At 37.3% G+C, this 22,564-nt stretch overlaps 3 protein-coding genes across 3 annotated transcripts; 1 reads left to right on the forward strand and 2 right to left on the reverse strand.

Moving 5' to 3' along the window:
* Positions 1–1,048: 1,048 nt before the first annotated feature.
* On the reverse strand, positions 1,049–10,316 carry pdpk1b (3-phosphoinositide dependent protein kinase 1b). Its single transcript, XM_074620277.1, has 14 exons — positions 10,157–10,316; positions 6,657–6,947; positions 6,400–6,442; positions 6,151–6,288; positions 5,886–6,030; positions 5,689–5,786; positions 5,482–5,557; positions 5,313–5,381; positions 4,980–5,076; positions 4,632–4,805; positions 4,232–4,449; positions 3,955–4,012; positions 3,514–3,666; positions 1,049–3,389 (listed from the first exon to the last, which is right to left on the reverse strand). Exons 1-14 carry the CDS (start codon positions 10,178–10,180, stop codon positions 3,276–3,278), a joined length of 1,698 nt encoding a protein of 565 aa, XP_074476378.1. The 5' UTR covers positions 10,181–10,316; the 3' UTR covers positions 1,049–3,275.
* A 3,409-nt stretch (positions 10,317–13,725) lies between these two features.
* tsr3 (TSR3 ribosome maturation factor) lies at positions 13,726–18,393 on the reverse strand. Its single transcript, XM_074620281.1, has 6 exons — positions 17,989–18,393; positions 17,016–17,226; positions 16,540–16,733; positions 16,258–16,425; positions 15,508–15,562; positions 13,726–14,548 (listed from the first exon to the last, which is right to left on the reverse strand). The coding sequence occupies exons 1-6, from the start codon at positions 18,110–18,112 to the stop codon at positions 14,401–14,403; spliced, it is 900 nt and encodes a 299-aa protein (XP_074476382.1). The 5' UTR covers positions 18,113–18,393; the 3' UTR covers positions 13,726–14,400.
* Positions 18,394–18,463: 70 nt separating this feature from the next.
* Positions 18,464–22,378, forward strand: gnptg (N-acetylglucosamine-1-phosphate transferase subunit gamma). Its single transcript, XM_074620282.1, has 11 exons — positions 18,464–18,584; positions 19,011–19,065; positions 19,408–19,475; positions 19,627–19,681; positions 20,252–20,335; positions 20,446–20,539; positions 21,094–21,208; positions 21,295–21,377; positions 21,583–21,711; positions 21,822–21,903; positions 21,999–22,378. Exons 1-11 carry the CDS (start codon positions 18,518–18,520, stop codon positions 22,076–22,078), a joined length of 912 nt encoding a protein of 303 aa, XP_074476383.1. The 5' UTR covers positions 18,464–18,517; the 3' UTR covers positions 22,079–22,378.
* The last annotated feature ends 186 nt before the right edge of the window (positions 22,379–22,564 follow it).

The raw sequence follows: 22,564 nt of genomic DNA on the forward strand, positions 1-22,564 counted from the left end.
TTGTTAAACAGAAGACATGACGCATGGCTTTATATTTAAATATCTGAGCTGCAAACACTAACTTGGGGAGTCCATGATTGCATGCAAAGCAGGCTGCCAGCAACACAGCCACTCCTACCAAACCCACTCCACACTAGGTGCAAATGGCAAATAAAACTCTTGAATCTTGAATGTAACATAGAAAATGTGCCATGAACATACTCAAGAACCAACCAGCTTTAGGTTTTCTCCCGTGATGTTTGCATTTCAAGTAATTTTCACAACACAAAAAACAATTATAATGGGCCGGTACTTTATTTACATGCTGCAAAAATGTGAGATGCCATTGCCACTTGCTGCTTTTCACTGTGTCACACTGTGTAACAAAAAAATGGCACCTAAAAAAAATGTGCCATAAACATAGTTAAGACCAACCAGCTTTAGGTTTTCTCCGGTGATGTTTGCATTTCAAGTACAAATGTGCCATAAACATAGTCAAGACCAACCAGCTTTAGGTTTTCTCCCGTGATGTTTGCATTTCAAGTAATTGTGCCATAAACATAGTCAAGACCAACCAACTTTAGGCTTTCTCCCGTGATGTTTGCATTTCAATTAATTTTCACGACACAAAAAACAATTATAATGGGTCGGTACTTTATTTACATGCTGCAAAAATGTGAGATGCCATTGCCACTTGCTGCTTTTCACTGTGTTATGACTGGTGGTTGTTAGGGAAGACAGGAACCATGGCTTTATTTTTAAATATCTGAGCTGCAGCCACGATTGCATGCAAATACAGGCTGCCAGCGCCTCAGCCACTCCTACCAACCCAACTCCACCAGCAACTGACAGACACTTGTATAAATTATTCCAAAGAAAAGAGGTCCTCCCCAGCTTCAATATGGAGCAATGATCTCTAGATACAGACAGCCTGTAAAATGTCATTTGGTTACAGTATTTCATGATTGTAACATAGAAAATGTGCCATGAACATACTCAAGAACCAACCAGCTTTAGGTTTTCTCCCGTGATGTTTGCATTTCAAGTAATTTTCACAACACAAAAAACAATTATAATGGGCCGGTACTTTATTTACATGCTGCAAAAATGTGAGATGCCATTGCCACTTGCTGCTTTTCACTGGGTCATGACTGGTGGTTGTTAAACAGAAGACAGGACACATGGCTTTATTTTTGTATGCCTAAATCCCTACATGCTTTAATTACTGGACTACCAAGCATTAAGTGGAAAATTCATCATTCAACATCTACTGACCTAGCGCACAAATAATCAGAGAGGAGAATGAACAGATTCATTAAATTATCAGAATATGATTAAATCACTGAGCAAATAGAAAATGTATGATATAGTAAGAAAAAAGCTGTAAAATATTATAGTTTACAATAATTATTCACATTCAAAGGCTTTACATCTCAATACATACACAACATGGCCCCTGAACATGACTTCAATCCAAATATGATTCATATATTAGAATTTAAATAACACAGAATGAACTAGAGGCTAAACAATAGCCATCAAATAACCTTATACAAGAATAAAAATACAAAAACTGTATCCTAATATCATTGCATTACTTGCTTCAGATTTTAATAATACATCATCTGTACATCACAGTTCTAGTCAGTTACAAGCCAGGTAGAGTATTCCATACACAATGTAACCGACTGCCATCGACTTGATTCAAACAATTTTTCTAACTAGATGAAAGCACTTCTCTAGTGCTTCCTCAACTTTATAGACAGATACAGCAATTTCATCGGTTATTTGGATCAGATAGATATCTTTTAACTGACATCCAACCACATCGAGCCCCGGGCCCCAGGGCCAGAGGGTCCTATTCACCTATACTCCAGTCACACACTGCACACACAGACTCAGCTGAAGGAAGAGGACCTTTGGAAAGGACCTTAAGGTAATATGTCAAAAATTAAAAGCATTATGATAATACATATTGCTAAAACAAAGAGCACAAGTTAAATCAATCGCTTTAATTTCTATTGGGCCAAACGTCAGAATGAAAACAAAACAAAAAAAAAAGACGGGCCGATGAGCCCGATGAGGCAGTTCTGCCATCTTGTCCGGGGACAACAGCTTTACTGTGATTGCTTCGGAGAATGATAGTAAGTGTATGTATCACTGTTGATGAAGGTTTTCTGTTCAGCATGGGGGTGGTCAGCACATAAGATTTAGTTTTCAATAGGACGTACTGAAGAAGATGAGCCGACTATCCCACCGAAAAAGAAATTGAAGAATTCACACCACAAAGAAATAGCCAGTGAATGGTACAGAACAGCCAAATCATCCAATAATATTTGCAATGGTTTGCCAATGCAGTCAAAAATACCCACCTTTAAACTTGAATAAAACTATATCTCCAGTGCCCTGGGAGAGAGAGAAGCGGACAAGGCTGAGCTACAAAACTGGCCATGCAGGAAAGATAAGCAAGTTATGATTAGGAAGTACAAGCTAGTGGCATGTTTACCCGCCCCCTGTTAGCAATACATCCTCAGTAACGGCTATGGAAAGCTCACACTTGTACAGAGACTGATTCAGACCCATGTCTCACTGCAGACCGGCACTCTGCTTTGTTACATTGAGACCTTAATTGGACTGCAATAAGCAAGTACCAAGAGACTAAAAAAAGAACAACTCAAATACAGTGGGGACATCTGGGCTCTGACAAAAATATATATAGGATTTGAGTTTGGTAAACGTGTGAGACTGGATCAGCTTACAGTATCTGTTACAACTATGGAGTATATGCTCTAGAAGTGGGGCCCAACTACAGCTTGCACGTACGATGTAGGATTAGGATATGGATTAATTAAGATATCAGGATAGGCTCTGGTTCACAAAAGCTAGATTTTTGTGTTATGGTATCATTGAAGCAGGAAACCAGTCCTTGCATTTGAGATAGTCCTAGCGGTACCCAAGCTTGTGTCACTCTACAGGACAAGCTTGCCCTTCTCTTCCCCCCCCCCCCCTGCAGAATGTACAAAAAGCAGATGTGCATGGTGGCAGTCTTATCATCCATACATGGAAAAAATGCAATAGAAGCCTCACAGAGAGCACAAAGAACAAGCAAAGCAACCCTGAATCCAAAGTTGTATTTTTCCCATGGTTCTACTCAGGAAAACAAACAAGGTCTAGATGCCAGCGTCTCTAAGAGTTTGTTTACATTGCGGTGATGAAGGGCACTAAAGAGGGTGTTACTCTGCTCAGTGATTGGCCTCAGAGCTAAAGAGGAGTGGCCACCAGGAGGAACTGTGCTCCTATAGGCCAGGGTTTTGGTGCCTTTGATAGATCTTTCTCCACACTTCCTGGATCTTCTTGCACCATCTGTCAGCATTTCCGCTGGGGTCCATCAAATAGTATGTTCGGTTAGGCTGCGTCACAGAAACAGAAAAAAACTATTACAAAAGTAAACCAAATATGAAGAGAAATTCTAATCAGTGAGTATCAACATGCTGCTGGAGGAAAACTGGATGGACATCAGAAATAGTCATGTACCGTATGAACAAAGAAGGTTTTGAAGTTCTTGGCCTCGGGGCGTAGCTCAAAGGACCAAGGAATCTCCCCTTTCAGGACCTTGTTTACAGGATCCACGTAGTACAGGTGTGGTCCTTCAGTGAGAAGCAGCTGTCTCCGTCTAGCAAACAGACCCTGCAATGGAATGCCACATGTCTCGAGACATTAGTTCACCAACAGAGGGGGCTATGAGGCCAATGAGACTTTCCTCAGCACAGCAGGGAATTCCCCTTTTACTTCCTACAGTATATGCTAGCAGTCAGAGCAATACTATGGGTCATTGGAGGGGATTTATGCTGAACCAGCATTAACTAGAAAACCTGTTCACATTTTATAACAAAAACACAGCTAATGTATAGTCTAGCTGGCAGAAAACTCTTCACCCATAAGAAGGTTCAACTTGAAAAGGTTGAATTCACGCACCTTCCGTTTATCCACTGGGCCCATCTTCAGGATCAGGTTATTCTCCACAAACTGGTGCCTGTGTAGATAAACAGCAGCAGATTAGATCACCGACACCCACTCCCTTTCACTCACATCCACTTTTTCTCAACAAATTAACATTAGAATCTGACTTTGTTCCACATTTCTAGGACACAAGCAAGACTTTGATCGAAGAGTGATTTACATTTAAATGAAAACAATGAACAGCGCTCTTATACACACAGATTAACAGGTTGAAACATTTGAGGGGGTTTACCAAGGGTTTCCAGTGGTCTGTTTGTCCAGCAATAACTGTTTCTCTTCTTCAGTGAACTGCAAGTCCAGCTCAAAAGAGTTATTGTCCAGGTCGTGGATGTACTGCTCGATGTTGCTGCTGGACCTCTGCGGGGGCGTGCATTCGTGTGGCGACAGGGAGTGTGATGAGCTGGACTGGGCCACCTGCATGTTGCTGAACTGGCTCAGGAGGTCGTCGTACTGAGATTGGAAATGGGACAGTTGAGAAAAGGCACAGTGATGTTTGGCGGAAGATTTGTGGTTTGTTCAGAGTTTGGGAGAATCAATCTTTCAACAAGGCATCACACCAAAATGTTCCCATGAACGAGCATACAATGGACAAAAATTTAAAGTGGGACCTGGACCGTAATAAAATATCTTACGTTTCCATAACAGTCCTCATCATCCTCAGACATGGCTGGCAGGTAGGGGGTGAGCTTGGGGGGCGTCTGGAGGTGTAGGTCACTCCACGAGATAGTGTCGAAGAAGGGGTGCTGCTTCAAAGGGTCGTACCCCCCCATCTCTTCACACCCGATCCGCTTAGAAGGGTCCAGTGACTGAGGGAAAAAACAGAAAAAGATGGGACATGTGTTTCCATTCAATAGAAAAGCACTGCCCTGTAAATAACCAACACCAGCTGACCATCAAATATACACAATTAATTTTCCCTACAGATAACAGAATCATTTAATTATCTTACATATATGAATCATGTTTTTTTGATGACCTACCAAAAGCTGTTTGACAAGATCCTTGGCTTTGGGGAAGAACTTCTCTGGGAATTCATACTCCAGCTTTATTATCTTCTGGAATATTAGGTACTCATTTCTACAACGAATGAAACACAAGAGGAAGAGAACAAAAAAAAAAGACTGTTAGGATAATGCTGTTTGCTTGAGGCACATTACTAGGGCAAGGTTGTTTTTTTGCTCTTAAAGTAATGTTTAACAGTAAACTTCAATGGTAAAAATAGCTATATTACATGATCAGCCAATACTGAAGCATGAAATAAGGCTTAATAATTATTAACTGAACTGTGACAACAATATCCCTTTAGTACTTACCCAGCTCTGAACGGTGGTAAACCAGCCACCAGCTGATAGATAATACATCCAAAGGCCCAGAGGTCAGAGCTGAAAAAGGAAAACAGAGAAATAAAATTAAAAATGTGATGCCACCCTTATCTGACAGACATAAAAACAGAACAATATTCATGTTTATCAAACATCATACCTCTTGCAGGCTGATTTCTCTGTTAGCAGCTCTGGAGACACATACTGTGCTGTTCCGACAAAGGAGTTTGCTCTCGCTGCCAAACGATGCAAATAAATGGTAAAAGAGAACAGGAATGACTTCATACTGCTCACAGAAAGTAAAATGCTACATTCATGTCATTAATATAAATGTTATACTTAAGTGAAATCAGGATTGTGGTTATACCTTGTTTACTGTCTGATGATAACTGTTTTGCTGTCCCAAAATCTGTTATCTGGATGTGCATCTCTTCATTCAGAAGAATATTCTCTGGTTTCAGATCTCTGCAATGAGACAAACCAGTTGTAACTTATGGGGAAAACAAACGCGAAAATTATATAACAAAAAAAGCAAAAAAGGATAAAACAAACAGAAAGTCTTACCTGTGTATTATCCCCTTATTGTGTAAGTATTCTAGAGCGCAAACTATTTCAGCTGAGTAGAATCTAGTACAGGTCTCATCAAAAGAACCAATTTTGCGAATGTATTTCAGGAGCTCTCCATTCTTAGCATAGCTAAGACCAAAATCTAAGAAAAGCTAGTTAAGGAAGACTGTGATTACTAGAAATCAATTTTTGACACAAAAACAATATATGTTGTACATATATATAACATACCACATGCCTTGACAAACTTGTTAAAGGATACACAACTTCTCATCATCTTGAAATGTGAAGTAGAGCTTGACGAAGAATGGGTGATCTAGATACGACATCAAATCCCTTTCTCTTTTCACGTACTGGGTTTTGTTCTCCTTCATAATATGGCGCTTCTCTAAAATCTTAACTGTAGGAGAGAAAAGAAAATGTCAGGATATAATAGTAAAAGTACACCAAGAAACTTTTCTGTTTTGATAATAAAGTGTCATTCACCAAAAGCTGGTGCATTATTACTTACTTGCATATTCTTTCGCCGTACCCTGCTCTCTTGCCAGGACAACCTTAAGATAAAAGAACACAAAAAAACACAACATGGCATGTTAGTTTCTTGTCAGACTTGGGAAAATATCTTGTTACTCTTAGGGCCTGTTTTGTCAATTCCCGTCAAATGAACTGAGGATGACTCATCCAAGTACATTAATCAAAAGAATGCTAGCATGTAGCAACATCTACCCAGGTATAACTCAAAAGCTAAGTGGAATGCAAGTTACGTACCGTTGAGAAGGAGCCCTCTCCCAGTATTTTGCCAAATCTGAAGTCCTCTGGCTTCTTCTTGCGTGGCTGAGGGGCCTGGACAGCCGTCTGTGTGCGGGGGTCTGAGCCCTGGCTGCTGGCAGACGCTCCTACAGCACGGCCCTCTGAGGCTGAGCCCTCCATGCTGGGACAGTGGCTACTGCTTGCGCCTGGGATAGCAAGTGGCGAGCAGGAGTCAGGGTGGTTTCTTACCATTGATGGATGCGAGCAGGAACAGATGACAACGCTGGGCTGAATGGGCACAACATCATACTGGAACAGGAGAGGGAACATTGAGAATATATCAGTCAGCAGGGTGTAGTTCTTGAGAAATACGGGAGATCTAGTCTAAAATTGTCAAAATGCATCTTTTAACACAATGAGACGGAATAAAATATTACAATATAATTACAACAGTGAGAACTGCCTCTAATCTCAATTTGCATAAAGAATATCTGTCAAAGGAAAATGTCATGTTTTGCTTTTCAGCACTTTGAACTGTCATTTGAATTGAGATTTTTAAGTATTTTCCCCATCATTCTTAGAGCAAACAGATATTGCAATTGCTTGCTTATAGTGCATTCATTTTGAGATCCCCCTTAAATAGGATGACATAAAAAGTGGTAGGCAATGAATAGCAAAAAATATATATATTGTCGAGCCTGAATTAATACAATTTGCTGTATTTTCTGGTCCCGCAAACTGTATACTGAAAACAATATAATGTCCTACAAAAGGAGCAAATAGCCAACCTATTCCAGCAATTGTGCGTATAACATTAGAGGAGGCTTAGAGGATCTGGATCATATAGAGTAGACAAACTTTCCAAGGTTGCCAAAAATGTACTGCACCTAACATTGTTGATATCATAACTTAATTATAAAATTTCAAGTGAGACCACTTTGAGGAGCAAAGTCTAGATTTGTACACAATTCTTATAGTAGAAGCCGCTTCTGAGCCTGGTGGTCCCACCCATCCAGTGTTAAAGTTGTAAAAAAACTATGTCAAAGTTACTGCTTTCATGTGACAGCTGTACTTACAACCACAACTGCACTGAACACATCAAATGTGTAATGCACATGATCAAACTGACATGGCAGGGTGAGAAACCCACCAAATTATTGTTGAAGACTGAAATACAGCGACAAGTTGTGTTTCCAACAAACTGTTTTGGTGCTTGTAACAATGTTTTTAACTTAGTGATATACTGTAACTATCAGTGCTGATGTTGCTCAGCTTACAACTCAGTGAAGTTAGTTCAGTTGGCTTAGCTGCTTCATTTTTTTACATAGTGATATACTGTAATTGTCAATGCTGTATATACTGCTCCTATTTTTATACTTCCTTCTATTTAAATGGTTCATATTTTGTTACACTTTGTTTAGCTCTTTTTTTTTTTTTTACTGTGTTAGCTGATGCATCGTTTTTTTTGCACTATCCCCTTTGCTGCTGTACACTGCACATTTCCCCACTGCGGGACTAATAAAGGAATATCTTATATTATCTTATCTTAACCATCAGTGCTGATGTTGTTCAGCTTACAACTCAAGTTAGTTAGTTCAGTTAGCCTAGCTTCTTCTCATTCAAGGTGTGGCCCATTTAGCTGCCTTTATCCGGACTTGACTGTATAGTTGCCAGCTAACCTTACTCTTATAACTATCTACTGACCCCATTACTACTAATCAACCATGTAATGGTCAGCTAGAAACGTCAGCTAACGTTAACCTAACCCACAGGGTAACAACAGGGCCTGTGCGAACTTTCTTTGCTAACAAAACGCCTGCTTAGCAAAGCAAAGCTAACATTAGCTCCTTAGCTTGCCTTGTCAAATAAACGCCGGCCATCACTGACAGCGAGTTATAAACTTAACACAGTCAATTAGCTAGTTAGCTAACGTTAGCACAAGCCCAGGTAACATAAGTTACTTCAAAAACGTGTTGTTTTCACATAATAGTCATGTTCAAAGTTGGTGTGTCGACATGTGAAAGGTTAAAGGGTTGACAATCCAACTAAACTAAAACTATAACCTTAATAAAAAGCTATCTTTTAATACTTAGCTGTAGTTTCTCCTCTGTGTTATTTATTAGTATGATTTTAATGTGCCCCCTTTTGTAAAGCGTCCTTAAGGACTCTGAAAGGCGCTATATAAGTCAAATGTATTATTATTATTATTATTATTATTATCTTCTAACCAAAAGGTGGATATGTGCTGTTTTCACATATAACGTTACCTGTCATGTCATATCGACATGTGAAAGGTTAAAGGGTTGACAATCCAAATAAACTACAACTATAACCTTAATAAAAAACTATCTTTAAATACTTAGCTATAGTTTCCTCTGTGTTATTTATTAGTATGATTTTTAATGTGCCCCCTTTTGTAAAGCGTCATTGGGTTTCTGACAAGTCCAATTTATTATTATTATTATTATTATTATCTTCTAACCAAAAGGTGGATATATGCTGTTTTCACATGTAATGTTACTTGTCATGTCATATCGACATGTGAAAGGTTAAAGGGTTGACAATCCAAATAAACTAAAACCTTAATAACAAGCTATCTTTTAATTACTTAGCTATAGTTTCCTCTGTGTTATTTATTAGTATGATTTTTAATGTGTCCCCTTTTGTAAAGCATCCTTGAAGTTTCTGAAAGACCCTATATAAGTCCAATGTATTATTATTATTATTATTATTATTATTATTATTATTATGTTCTAACCAAAAGGTGGATCGCAATAAAGCTAATGTTAGCAGAAGCCCAGGTAACATTAAGTTACTTAAAAAACCTTATGTTTTCACATAATGATCATGTTCAAAGTTGGTATGTCGACATGTGAAAGGTTAAAGGGTTGACAATCCAACTAAACTAAAACTATAACCTTAATAAAAAGCTATCTTTTAATTACTTAGCTATAGTTTCTCCTCTGTGTTATTTATTAGTATGATTTTAAATGTGCCCCCTTTTGTAAAGCATCCTTGAGGTTTCTGAAAGACCCTATATAAGTCCAATGTATTATTATTATTATTATTATTATTATTATGTTCTAACCAAAAGGTGGATCGCAATAAAGCTAATGTTAGCCTGTTAGCTTGTTAACTAGCATCGTTTGAAAGCGCGAACATGTTTAGCTAGCTAACGTCAGCCAACAAGATAACGCAAACATACCTCCTATAAAACTAACAACAAAGCTTTAGTAGATGCTAAACCAACGTGGGATAATTAAAAGAAGCTTCAATAGCGATTAAAGCCAGGTGTTATTAACATTAACGTAGCAAACATTAGGTGTTGTGTTAGCATTAGCGAGCTAACGGTTGCTAACGGTTGCTAGCGTTGCTAACGTTACGGTTACCAAGGCTTCTTCAGATGGTGAAGGCCCTGACGTAAACTATTTGTTGTCAAAACCTGCCGCCACACTGTACAATGTACAGCTTAACACCCGGCTTCGAGCTGTTATTCGTGTTAAAGTTGCGACACTTACCAGCTGACTTGTAGCTCTTGCCATGGGAGTTTTCCACGAGTATTTTATTTGGGAATAAAAAATAATTAGAAGAGAAGCTCCAGTAATGGCTGCCTCTGCGCCTTCATTTTTTCGAGCTTGTGACGTCGTTCCACAACAATGTTACCGCAGGACAGCAGAGAGAGGAGAGAGGAGAGGAGAGGAGAGGAGGGGAGGACAGAGGAGAGGAGAGGAGAGGAGGGCAGAGGAGAGGAGAGGAGAGTCCTATGCAAATAATTTAAACTACAAACTACATTTTAGTCTGTTTTAGATTGATTTAACCATGCATATCTACAGGTCATTCACACCATTTAAACTCCACAGGCTGCTGCAACTTCTGTGTAGAAGCCCCAAAAGTCTGTTTATCCATCAAAATCATGTGTCTAACTGAAATTGTGACCATATCCCAAAATGCATGAATGAAAGTTGCAAATATTAATTCATTTAGTATGCATTTACATCAAAACAATACATCTTATTGTGTTTTTTATATATACTTATACAAAACTGGATAGCCCCAAATAGCTTTCAGGTTATGTTTGAGTCATGTTTTTAGCCCCCTTGTTGTACAGCTGACTCCCAGAAAAGTTCCTTTCCTCTAACTTTTGTGTAGAAGCCCAAAAGTCTGTTTATCCATCAAAATCATATGTATCTAAGTGAAATAGTGACCATATCCCAATATGCACCTTAAACTGAATGAAAGTTGCAAATATTAATGCAACTTTTGTGCAGAAGAAGCCCAAAAAGTCTGTTTATGCATCAAAATCATGTTAATCTAACTGAATGAAAGTTGCAAATGTTTTTTTTTTTAACTCTATTCTTTCTTTTTGTGATTATTATTATTATTGTTATATCTTTTCTTGGTTTTGAATGTTGAGGTTGTTTTCTCTAGTGTGCTTGATGGGTTTGTCTGTAAGCTCATCTACTTAAAAGTTGGTTTATAGACTTGTAATTACGAACAGTGGATTGTATATATGAAAACAGCCTTGAAAAAAGAAGAAAGTTGAAAATACTCATTTATTTAGTTCCTTTCCTTCAACTTCTATGTAGAAGAAGACCAAACGTCTGTTGATACAAAATCATGTGTATCTAACTGAAATTGTGACTATATCCCAATATGCATGAATAAAAGTTGCAAATATTAATTTATTTAGTATGTGTTTACATAAAAACAATACCATTTATTGTATTTTTTTTTATATACTTATACAAAACTGGATAGCCCCCAAATAGCTTTCAGGACAGCAGAGAGAGGAGAGGAGATAGGAGAGTCCCTGCTGTGTGTCAGCCCCCCTCCGCCACATTTACAACCTACTCAACTTCATTTTACTGATAAAGAGGGATTGAGTCAGTAGGCTGCAGTTGTTCATATGCAAATAACCTGCAAACTACATGTGGTCTGTTTTAGATTGACTTAACGACGCATATCTACAGGTCTTTTACACCATTTAAACCCCACAGGCTGCTGCAACTTTCGTGCAGAAGAAGCCCAAAAAGTCTGTTTATGCATCAAAATCATGTTAATCTAACTGAATGAAAGTTGCAAATGTTTTTTTAAATTTTTTTTTAACTCTATTCTTTCTTTTTGTCATTATTATTATTGTTATATCTTTTCTTGGTTTTGAACGTTGAGGTTGTTTTCACTAGTGTACTTGATGGGTTTGTCTGTAAGCTCATCTACTTAAAAGTTGGTTTATAGACTTGTAATTACGAACAGTGGATTGTATATATGAAAACAGCCTTGAAAAAAGAAAGTATAAAAAAAGAAGAAAGTTGCAAATATTCATTTATTTAGTTCCTTTCCTTCAACTTCTATGTAATAGAAGCCCAAAAGTCTGTTTATACAAAATCATGTGTATCTAACTGAAATTGTGACTATATCCCAATATGCATGAATAAAAGTTGCAAATATTAATTTATTTAGTATGTGTTTACATAAAAACAATACCTTTTATTGTATTTTTTTATATACTTATACAAAACTGGATAGCCCCCAAATAGCTTTCAGGACAGCAGAGAGAGGAGAGGAGATAGGAGAGTCCCTGCTGTGTGTCCGCCCCCCTCCGCCACATTTACAACCTACTCAACTTCATTTTACTGATAAAGAGGGATTGAGTCAGTAGGCTGCAGTTGTTCATATGCAAATAACCTGCAAACTACATGTGGTCTGTTTTAGATTGACTTAACGACGCATATCTACAGGTCTTTTCCATCATTTAAACCTCACAGGCTGCTGCAACTTTTTTGTGTAGAAGAAGCCCAAAAGTCTGTTTATGCATCAAAATCATGTGTATCTAACTGAAATTGTGACCATATCCCAATATGCCTGAATGAAAGTTGCAAATGTTTTTTTATTTTAACTCTATTCTTTCTTTTTGTCATTATAATTATTGTTATTTCTTTTCTTGGTTTTGTTTAGTTTTTGAATGTTGAAGTTGTTTTCTCTAGTGTACTTGATGGGTTTGTCTGTAAACTCATCTACTTAAAAGTTGGTTTATAGACTGTTGTAATTACGAACAGTGGATTGTATATATGAAAACAGCCTTGAAAAAAGGGAAAAAATAAAGTATAAAAAAAAATAAAGTTACAAATATTAATTTATTTAGTATGCATTTACATCAAAACATTACATCTTATTGTATTTTTATATATACTTATTCAAAACTGGATAGCCCCCAAATAGCTTTCAGGACAGCAGACAGAGGAGAGGAGAGGAGAGAGGAGAGGAGAGGAGAGGAGTCCCTGCTGTGTGTCCGCCCCCCCCTCCGCCACATTTACAACATACTCAACTTGATTTTACTGATAAAGAGGGATCGAGTCAGTAGGCTGCAGTTGTTCATATGCAAATAACCTACAAAACTACATTTGGTCTGTTTTAGATTGACTTAAAGATGCATTGTAGTGAGGTTTATCTACAGGTCTTTTACACAATTTTAACTCCACAGGTTGCTGCAACTTTTGTGCAGACAGCAATTGTTGTTATGCAAATAATGTATCCTACAAACTACATTTTAGTCTGTTTTAGATTGATTTAACCATGCATATCTACAGGTCTTTTACACCATTTTAACTCCACAAACTGCTGCAACTTCTGTGTAGAAGCCCCAAAAGTCTGTTTATACATCAAAATCATGTGTCTAACTGAAATTGTCACCATATCCCAATATACATGAATGAAAGTTGCAAATATGAATTTATTTAGTATGCATTTACATCAAAACAATACATTTTATTGTATTTTTTTATATATATACTTATACAAAACTGGATAGCCCCAAATAGCTTTCAGGTTATGTTTGAGTCATGTTTTTAGCGCCCTTGTTGTACAGCTGACTCCCAGAAAAGTTCCTTTTAGGTCACTGAAATTGTGACCATATCCCAAAATGCATGAATGAAAGTTGCAAATATTAATTTATTTAGTATGCATTTACTCCCAGAAAAGTTCCTTTCCTCCAACTTTTGTGTAGAAGCGCAAAAGTCTGTTTAACCATCAAAATCATGTGTATCTAAGTGAAATAGTGACCATATCCCAATATGCACCTTAAACTGAATGAAAGTTGCAATTATTAATTTATTTAGTATGCGTTTACATAATAATAATAATAATAATAATCTTTATTTGTATAGCACCTTTCTAAACATAGTTTCAAAGTGCTTGCACAGATACAATGAAATACAGACAAAATAAAAACAATAAAAGAACAAAACATAAAGACAGAGGCATTGATGGCAAAGGCCCTGTCAACCTTAGTCACCAGCCTAGACCTGGGTACAACCAGTAGAGCCAAGTCAGAGGACCTCATAAAAACAATACATTTTATTGTATTTTTTTTACATACTTATACAAAATTGGATAGCCCCAAATAGCTTACAGGTTATGTTTGAGTCATGTTTTTAGCCCCCTTGTTGTACAGCTGACTCCCAGAAAAGTTCCTTTTTGTCCCCCCCATTTGTCTTTAGATAGTTCTCTTTTAATGCAAATTTTAGTGCTTTTAGAGTTTGTGAATTGTCTTTTATATCTCTATTTGTGTCTGTGTCTGCAACTTTGTGTTCTTGCTGCTGACCGTCTCGGCCAGGTCTCCATTGGAAAAGAGGTTCTTAATCTCAATGGGACTAACCTGGTTAAATAAAAAATAAAAAAATAGTCATGAGTGTTGAACATGTTTTGCCAATCCTTGAAGTAAAAAAAATAAAATCCATAGTTGAAATATGCTTTATTGTGATGATTATGATTCAGTCCCTTCCTCTTCATGATGATGCGAGACTGTTCTTGACTCATTGTTGCTTTCTGTTTTTTCATCTTCTGCCTCATCATCCTCTTCGTTATCCTCTGAGGTGTCCGTATCCTCACTAGAATCATCATCTTCAGGTTCACTAGATACAGAAAAATGACAGTTTGAAGAACCTAGTACCAGGGAATGAAATTAGCACCTGCCACCGGCCAAATACAGGGTAAATGTTGGCTGTGGCAGGTAAAAATTCCAGGTCACCTGCCACCATGGCAGATCCTTAGATTAAGAAATATTATTTTTAAAAAGCAATTCCTAAATTAAAGCTAGTCAGGGATTAAGGTTACATGATCCATATTTCTACTGTCTATTACCACTGACTGAAAATATCAAAATAGAGAGTATTGCAATATTATGTTTTGTGAAACTGTGTCGATTGTAATTAGTAGTTTAAAAGCAAAGATTAACTCAGTCAATACTTTATTTTATTTGCAAAGAGATGCATCCTCTGTGATAAATGCAGATCCTACTATTCTGATTGCATAAAAAAGTTTTTTTAAAAAATGACTGATTTTATGCATATGGCGGTGTGTTCTTTATACTATGACAGTTTTCCTAAAATTTGATTTTTAAAAAGTCTCAATATATTGCCTTGCTTATAGTACTGCAATATATTGAATTGTAACCCCTGTATCATGATATGTAGGCTATCGTATCGCCAGATTATTGCCAAAACAGTCCTAGTGTTTACAATTCTAAAGCGTTCTACATAGAAATCAGAAGTGGTAGACAAAAAAATTGTGTGGCTAGTAGAAATGTTCAGTGACCTGCCACAGTGGCACGAGAGGAAAATTGTAGCTGATGGTGGGTTGCTTTTCGTTGCAAATATAAAAACTGTATAAAGTGACATACTGTAAAAACAAAAACAAAAATGCTGATTCCAAAAATTGACCATCAGCAGTAAAATGACTGGATCAGTACTGATGATTAATTTATCATCATATACATCACTACAAGGTTTGCAAACAGTGTGTCTGAAGGATTACCTCAATTTGATACAGGTTATAAATGTAAATGCACTCATGAGCAATATTAAATGCTTACCACAGAGGTCTGTTGAGATTCCGACATTCAACTCCCGAGTTAACATCAAATGGATCTGCGAACAAGATAGATGATGATTAGCTTTCGTTAAGAAAATTGCTTCAACAATAGAGGTCATAACTCAGCAACAAAATGCATCCTTTTCTGTGTATACAGACATGCTGGAAACAATTATCCTGGTTCCCTGATTTCTGAATCACTGCCCATATCTCATCTTGTTCAGCGATTGAAATTAATCACAATCAGATCAACAAAGTAAAGCAAAATTATTATTGATCACCAGTCTAGGAAACCATGCACGAAATGTTTACATCAGTGTTTAACATTTTTGGGAAAGCTGCTTATAATCATATAATTATGGGTCAGGTATCACAACTTATAGTGTCCTATATTTTATGATGAATTATATTATCATATATCATAAATAATTCATACAGCTTAAAAGCCGTATGAGCCCAGTGTTCCCCAAATAATAATTCAGCAGTTGAAAATTATTAGATTCTAGTCCAGTTTTCCTAAAATGCTGTTACTTGTGATTCTGCAATTTTGAAGGAGAGCTTTCACCATAATAAAGTTTAATAGATAAGAACTATTTTAAGGGTAGAAGTTGTACATGAAGCCAAACCAAGACTAAAATAAGGACAGATGTGGGACTAAAACCCAAATGACCCCAATCATCTCTGCAACACAAATATGTAGGGAAAACACTGGATGGGACCCAAGTTTATTTCTTTCTCCCCCCCATTTTACCAAACTCGTCCTCCTCTGGTTTAGCTGTGATATAGTCCTTTTCTACAGCGAGCAGCTCTTCCTCCGACTGGCATGCTGCATAGCGCTCCAGCAGAACTTTATTGAGATCCAGGAACACTCTCCCCCACTTGAATTTATTCAACAAGAGCATTGCTAGTTCTTCAAAACCTGTAAAATCAGATACAGTATGTTAGAGTTTCACTGCCGTAACTTGTCACAAGATACAGAAAAAGCAGACTGGAAGACAATACAGTATATAATTCCTGAAAGCTAAGGCCTTACCAACAATGCAGAACGTGGCAGCAAAAGCCTCAACACAGGATAACTTGCAAGGCTTGCCGTAGTTGACGGGGTTTGCAGCGACGAGGAACGGCAGTAACCTGGGATGAGTTCCAACCATCTTACTGAAGGGAGTCTCATCCAGTTTAGCCCAGGAACAATCAATCACTGCTACACCATTTTGAGCAACAATCTCTCTGTGCACAAAGGTCCACACAAACAAATTCATTATTTTGATCACAATAAGAGATCACAACAGATTTAAAAATGCTAAATTAAGCTTGGTATCTTTGTTTCATTTCATAATATTTTTTTTTTGGCTGCTGATCATACATAAAAAAACATCTTAAGATCAAATTTTATAGATTAAATTAACTGATCAATCAAAAACAGAAGAAGATTAACTGTTATATATGGCAGCTTATGGCTTGTCTTGTGAATCATCGCGATGTGTTATAATGATTAAAAAAAATGCACACCTGTCTGCCGGGGTCACATACTTTGTGCCCATCGGACTCAGTATGAGTCCATTAAATCTCTGATTGAGGCGTAGATTGCGTACAAAACCCTTGCGTGCCAACTTTCTTCCAGTACAACGTTTAGGATCACAGTGTCCCAACTCCCACATGGCAAGAGGACAAGGCAGTTTCACCAGAGGGGCCTCTGCTCCCTCCTCCAGGTGAAGACTTGCTGAAAAACACAGTGACAAAGAGGACAAAGTGTACATTATGATGTAGTGTGAGCACTCGTCCTCAACTACAAGGTAATTACACTTTCAGGGTTTATATATTTTGCACCTTTTCCACAATGTACAACATTTTATTTGCCATTTACTTACTGTATACTTTACTGTGGCATAAGTTCACAGAGGTGCTGGGGTTTTATATTTTAAATCGACACATTTGCAAAGAACCTATCAGCCAACATTGTTTCAATCATTCAATGATAACCTTAAGAAGATATATATATAGATAGATAGATAGATAGATAGATAGATAGTAACTTTATTGATCCTGAGGGAAATTCAAGTTTCTAGCATCACAGTTCCATAGTGCAAAACATGTTAGTAAAAAGGCAGTAAAAAAGTTAGTAGTAAAAATTACCAAATAATATACCAGATATAAAAATACAAGGAGATCAAGAAAACTGTTAAAATGAGTATAGTGCAGGGTAACTCCAGTAGCTTAGTCTATGAAAGTGCACATCAAGTTAATACATCAATACAGGAATGTCATGTAAATCCAGTAATTTAGATACTTAGCTACATTTGTCCTTTCTATAATGTTGAATTTGGCATTTTAGACAACTATTGTACAGTTAAATCTGGGTCTTGTAGCCCTTCAAAGCACAAAACAAACCGAGACTAAAATAAGGACAGATGTGGGACTAAAACCCAAATGACCCCAACCATCTCTGCAACAGTATAAACACAACTTTGTAATTCATTTTTACCTTCAAAAGCAGTGTGCATTTCTTCTGTAAAGGCCTCTAAGGATTTCCCCTTCATTTTATGCCTTTTATCTTTTCCCTTGTTGTTGTCAGGGCGCACAAACTTGCCCTGTTTCTTTCGACCCATGTTGCAACCAGCTAGTCAGCTATACTCTCAGATTACAGCCTGCATTAACACTAACTAGCATTACTGATTGTAAAACTAGCGTTTCGTCTAATTTACCTAACAAAAAGTAAACGTCTCGTATTTTATCAACGCTTACTACATTCACAAGTTCAAATAGGTTATCACAATATAATTCGTATTAGCTTCTGCTTAGCCTGCACTTCTATTTTAAACCACATGTAACACAGTGTTAGTTAGCTTCGGCTACTTCCTGTCGTGGGAAACACGTCGTAGTCCAAGACGTCATCACGTTATTTTTGATCACGTGACCTGGCGTCTGACGTAACGATCACCCAAAACAGGAAGTGAACCAGATAACAGAGAAAACAACCCAAATAGCACATTTTGGTCGCTCTAAAAGCAGCCATGCCGTGTTTGGGTAACGGTATACATCATATATTAACATTGTGGATGGTCAGTGTATGTCTTTTCAGTAAGTATTTGCACTCTACTGAGTGTATTTTTGTTTTAATTCCATATATTCGTATCTGCAGGACAGATAATAATGCAAACAGTGCACTTTAGACTAAGCTACTGGAGTTACCCTGCACTATACTAATTTTTAACAGTCTCTTCTGCACTATATTCACTTTTTAATAGTCGTGTATCACAGCTGCTACCCTGCACTATATTCAGTTTTAACAGTTTTCTTCATCTCCTTGTATTTTTATATCTGGGATATATATTTGTACTTTGCACTACTAACTTTTTTACTGCCTTTTTACTAACATGTTTTGCACTTTGGAACTGTGATGCTGGAAACTTGAATTTCCCTCAGGATCAATAAAGTTACTATCTATCTATCTATCTATTATATTGTGGTGGTGTGCTAATTGATTTGACTTGTTTTTCTACACAGTAAATCATGGATTGGCTGGTAAAATGAAGATAGTCGAGGAGCCAAACACATTTGGGTAAGTTAAGTAAAAGATAGATAGAAAGCTTTATGGTCATTGTACATGGTACAACGAAATTTGGAGGCTTCTCCAGCTCAGTGCAGTTAAAAAAATAGATAAATAAAAACAACAGACAGCTACAATACACATTCATTACTCCATTTAACACATAACATCACAACATTCACAGTACCCATTTGTTCCCCACATGATACACATATTTGGAGTGCTTCTCCAGATCAGTGCAATTTAAAAAAAACTGTATAAATAGTGTAGCTATTTCACAAAAACACATCCGTCACAGAGGGCACCTCCTTGATGACATTAGCTCCTTCCTGACTTGCTTATCTCTGTGTTAAGGTTGAACAATCCTTTTCTGGCTCAGGGAAGCAGACTACAGCCTAAAGTGACCCCTACTCCAGTGTCTGGTAAAAATAGTTTAACATAATTTAAATTGTATTTAATTAAAGTAAAAAGGGTTAACCAGTAGATGTTGACAGAGTTATCAGGATATTTTCTGTTGGATCAACTCAATCACTGAATTAATTCATCATATCAAACACCAATGTCTTCTTCAAGGTCCTGCACATTTTCACCGGCTTGCTGGAAAGTGCTTCACTCTCATAGAGTCAACGTGAGTATTTTACATCACATATCATGCTCACATGAGTCACTTACACGAGTCACTTACACATCACTTACACCTGAGTAATAATAATGATATTGCACAGCACTTTACTGTATAATGACTGTGCAAGATCATTATTACTACTCGGGTGTAATTCATACTTTGCAATATCTTCAGGTGGAATTTCATTTAATTCTCACTTCGCAATATAATTTTCCACTTGTGCAATTTTTTTTTTAGTCTGTTTATTGTCAATACTGTATATACTGCTCCTGTTTTTATACTTCCTTCTATTTAAATGGTTCATATTTTGTTACTTTGTTTAGCTCTTTTTTTTTACCGTGTTAGCTAATGCTTCTTGTTTTTTGCACTATCCCCTTTGCTGCTGTACACTGCTAATTTCCCCACTGCGGGACTAATAAAAGAATATCTAATCTTATCTTATCTGATCCCCATTTCCACTGGCTATCTACAACAGTGACCCTGTTTTGGATGCTGACTGTTTTATACATGTATGCTATATCAAAATGTCTGGAAAAACATAACAGGGTATTTGTGTGCCTGATTATTTTGCAGGTATAAATATGAATTCTGTCCATTTCACAACATCACCCAACACGAGCAGTCATTTAGATGGAATGCCTACAGCGGGATACTGGGGTAAGATGTGGTTCCCTTACCTTACATTAACATTTATCAATATGTGAATGATGGGCAATAAGCTGTGGGTTTGTTGTAACAGCAGCCTTTTGTGTGTTCCATCCTAACAGAATCTGGCAGGAGTGGGAAATAGCAAACAACACTTTCACAGGCATGTGGATGAGAGACGGGGATACTTGTGGAACGAGAAACAGGGAAACAAAGGTTAGCGGCGTTTAGCGGGCTTCTTTCAATGTCTGTGTTTCTTCTTAAATATAAGTTGTAACACTTTAGAAGATGGTGAATGAAACCCTAAAAGTCATCAGTTAATGTTTACGTACAAGTATACAGTAGACGTAAAAGAAGGTCCACACGCTGTAGCTCCCTTTGAGTGCAATTTATTGGCTAATCTTGGCAACGTTTCAAGCAGATACTCTCCTTCAGACTTAATGCTTAATAATGATTAAGTTTGAAGAAGAGCATCTGCTCAAATCGTTACTAAGATGTATCAATAAACTGCACTTAAAGGGAGCTACAATGCGCGGACCTTCTTTTACATTTTTCATTGCTGTCTATTGGTCCAGCACCTTTACATTGTTTGTCCTACAAGTATAGACCCAACATTTAATTTGACACTAAAAAAAGTTTGGAACAGTCACCCTAGAGCCATATCAGACAGACAACTCTTCCAAAATCATTGTCACACTCAAATCAACAATATAAACACTAGAAAATGTAATTATTTTGTTTGTAACTTGTTTCTTTTCATGTTTCTGTAGATCATTTTTGTCTGCAGTGCAAACAGCAAGCTTGCTCAAGTCTCAGAGCCCAGTACCTGTGTGTACTCGCTAACCTTTGAGACGCCGCTTGTTTGCCATCCACATTCGCTGTTAGGTAAGACAAAAGAACCATCTTACAGCGCAAGTCAGCGGGGGGGTGAGTCAGTGATGTCTTATCATTTGTATGTTCTTTTTTTAAAGTGTACCCGACACTGAGTGAGACGCTCCAAACGGAATGGGATGAAGCTGAGCAGGCTCGCTATGAAGATCTTATTACCGAGCAGGTAAAGACCAGTGTGGCTGATCAATTGCAAGCTGATGAAATGTAAAGACGTACTAGGGGTTCCCTGAGTGATTCAGACACAGACATAAAGTCCTTTGTTCCATTTACATTTCAAAGTTCAGCCCTACTTGTTTATAATTTTTTTTCCAGTTTTAGTAATTTGTCTAATGGTCTTGTCGCTAACACACAATGTATGTTTGCTGCAGGGATACAACAATCTTTTGAGGGATATTTTTGAGGACGCTGGTCTCCTGAAGAGCCAAAAAGTGAAGATAAAGCTGCCAGAAGTTGCAGCCGATTCGGGAACACACAACTCTTTACAGAAATGTAGAGAGGTGTGTACATTTGTCTTCCAAATAATAGCCTACACAAGAATGTATAATATTAGTACAATACTGCTTAAAATGTGACAAATTTTATATTCCTTCAATATATTTTCTTAAAGGATTTCCAAAAGCAGAGAGAAGAGATTGAGAGAATGCGCGCTCTCCTCACTCAACACAATATTTCCTTTGATTCAAAGCAAGGTAAGTAAATTCAACTAGACTGTTTTCCCTCTTTAAGTTTAATGCAGTGTGTTATAACTTATTATTTTGTACAATATCTCTGCTCTATATTGCAGATGAAGCAAAAGGCACAGTGAGTGCAACAGTTAAGGATCAACACCTACGGGGAGACAACGGCCTTTTTGATCTACAGTGAAAAATCTTCCAGAGCAAGTCACCTTTTTAGATTTTGCTGTGACACAGATAGTCGCTGGACAATATCGCTGTCACTGGTGACGGCATTAATGTTAATTTAAACAAGTGACACTGAGGAAAAACTGATCTCATTTGTGGATTACAAACCTGTCTGACTTTGCAAACCTTTTCTTGGAGGAGTTACGTCACTCAGCCGAATCTCTCAAGGACTTTTCGTCAGTCTTGTTAATGAATCAAATTCTGTCAACATGCAACATATTGAGAAATAAACATTTTTTAATAAAGTTTAATGTATTTGAGTCTTCAGCAGGTTTACAAACTTTTTACAAAAGAAAATTGATTCCCGAAAAACTGTTACAGGTGAAAATATGTACTCTACTGTATTTGGTCGGTGCACTGAAAACCGGGTACAGCAACAGGTAGGAGACACAGTCAGAAAACATCTATAACAGTATAACTGGACAAATATAAGGACAAATAACTGGTA

This window comes from Sebastes fasciatus, chromosome 20, assembly GCF_043250625.1.
Source record: "Sebastes fasciatus isolate fSebFas1 chromosome 20, fSebFas1.pri, whole genome shotgun sequence".
NCBI classification, from domain to species: domain Eukaryota; kingdom Metazoa; phylum Chordata; class Actinopteri; order Perciformes; family Sebastidae; genus Sebastes; species Sebastes fasciatus.

Coding starts and splice junctions, on each gene's coding strand:
- gnptg (XM_074620282.1), top strand. CDS start 18,518: ATGCCGTGTTTGGGTAACGGTATACATCATATATTAACATTGTGGATG. Junction 19,682..20,251: donor TTCACTCTCATAGAGTCAAC/GTGAGTATTTTA, acceptor ATTATTTTGCAG/GTATAAATATGAATTCTGTC. Junction 20,336..20,445: donor GCCTACAGCGGGATACTGGG/GTAAGATGTGGT, acceptor CCATCCTAACAG/AATCTGGCAGGAGTGGGAAA.
- tsr3 (XM_074620281.1), bottom strand. CDS start 18,112: ATGGGTCGAAAGAAACAGGGCAAGTTTGTGCGCCCTGACAACAACAAG. Junction 17,227..17,988: donor AATGCACACTGCTTTTGAAG/GTAAAAATGAAT, acceptor TGTGTTTTTCAG/CAAGTCTTCACCTGGAGGAG. Junction 16,734..17,015: donor TATGTGACCCCGGCAGACAG/GTGTGCATTTTT, acceptor CTTTGTGCACAG/AGAGATTGTTGCTCAAAATG.
- pdpk1b (XM_074620277.1), bottom strand. CDS start 10,180: ATGGCAAGAGCTACAAGTCAGCTG. Junction 5,382..5,481: donor GAGAAATCAGCCTGCAAGAG/GTATGATGTTTG, acceptor TTCCTTTTTCAG/CTCTGACCTCTGGGCCTTTG. Junction 4,013..4,231: donor CAGACCACTGGAAACCCTTG/GTAAACCCCCTC, acceptor TTATCTACACAG/GCACCAGTTTGTGGAGAATA.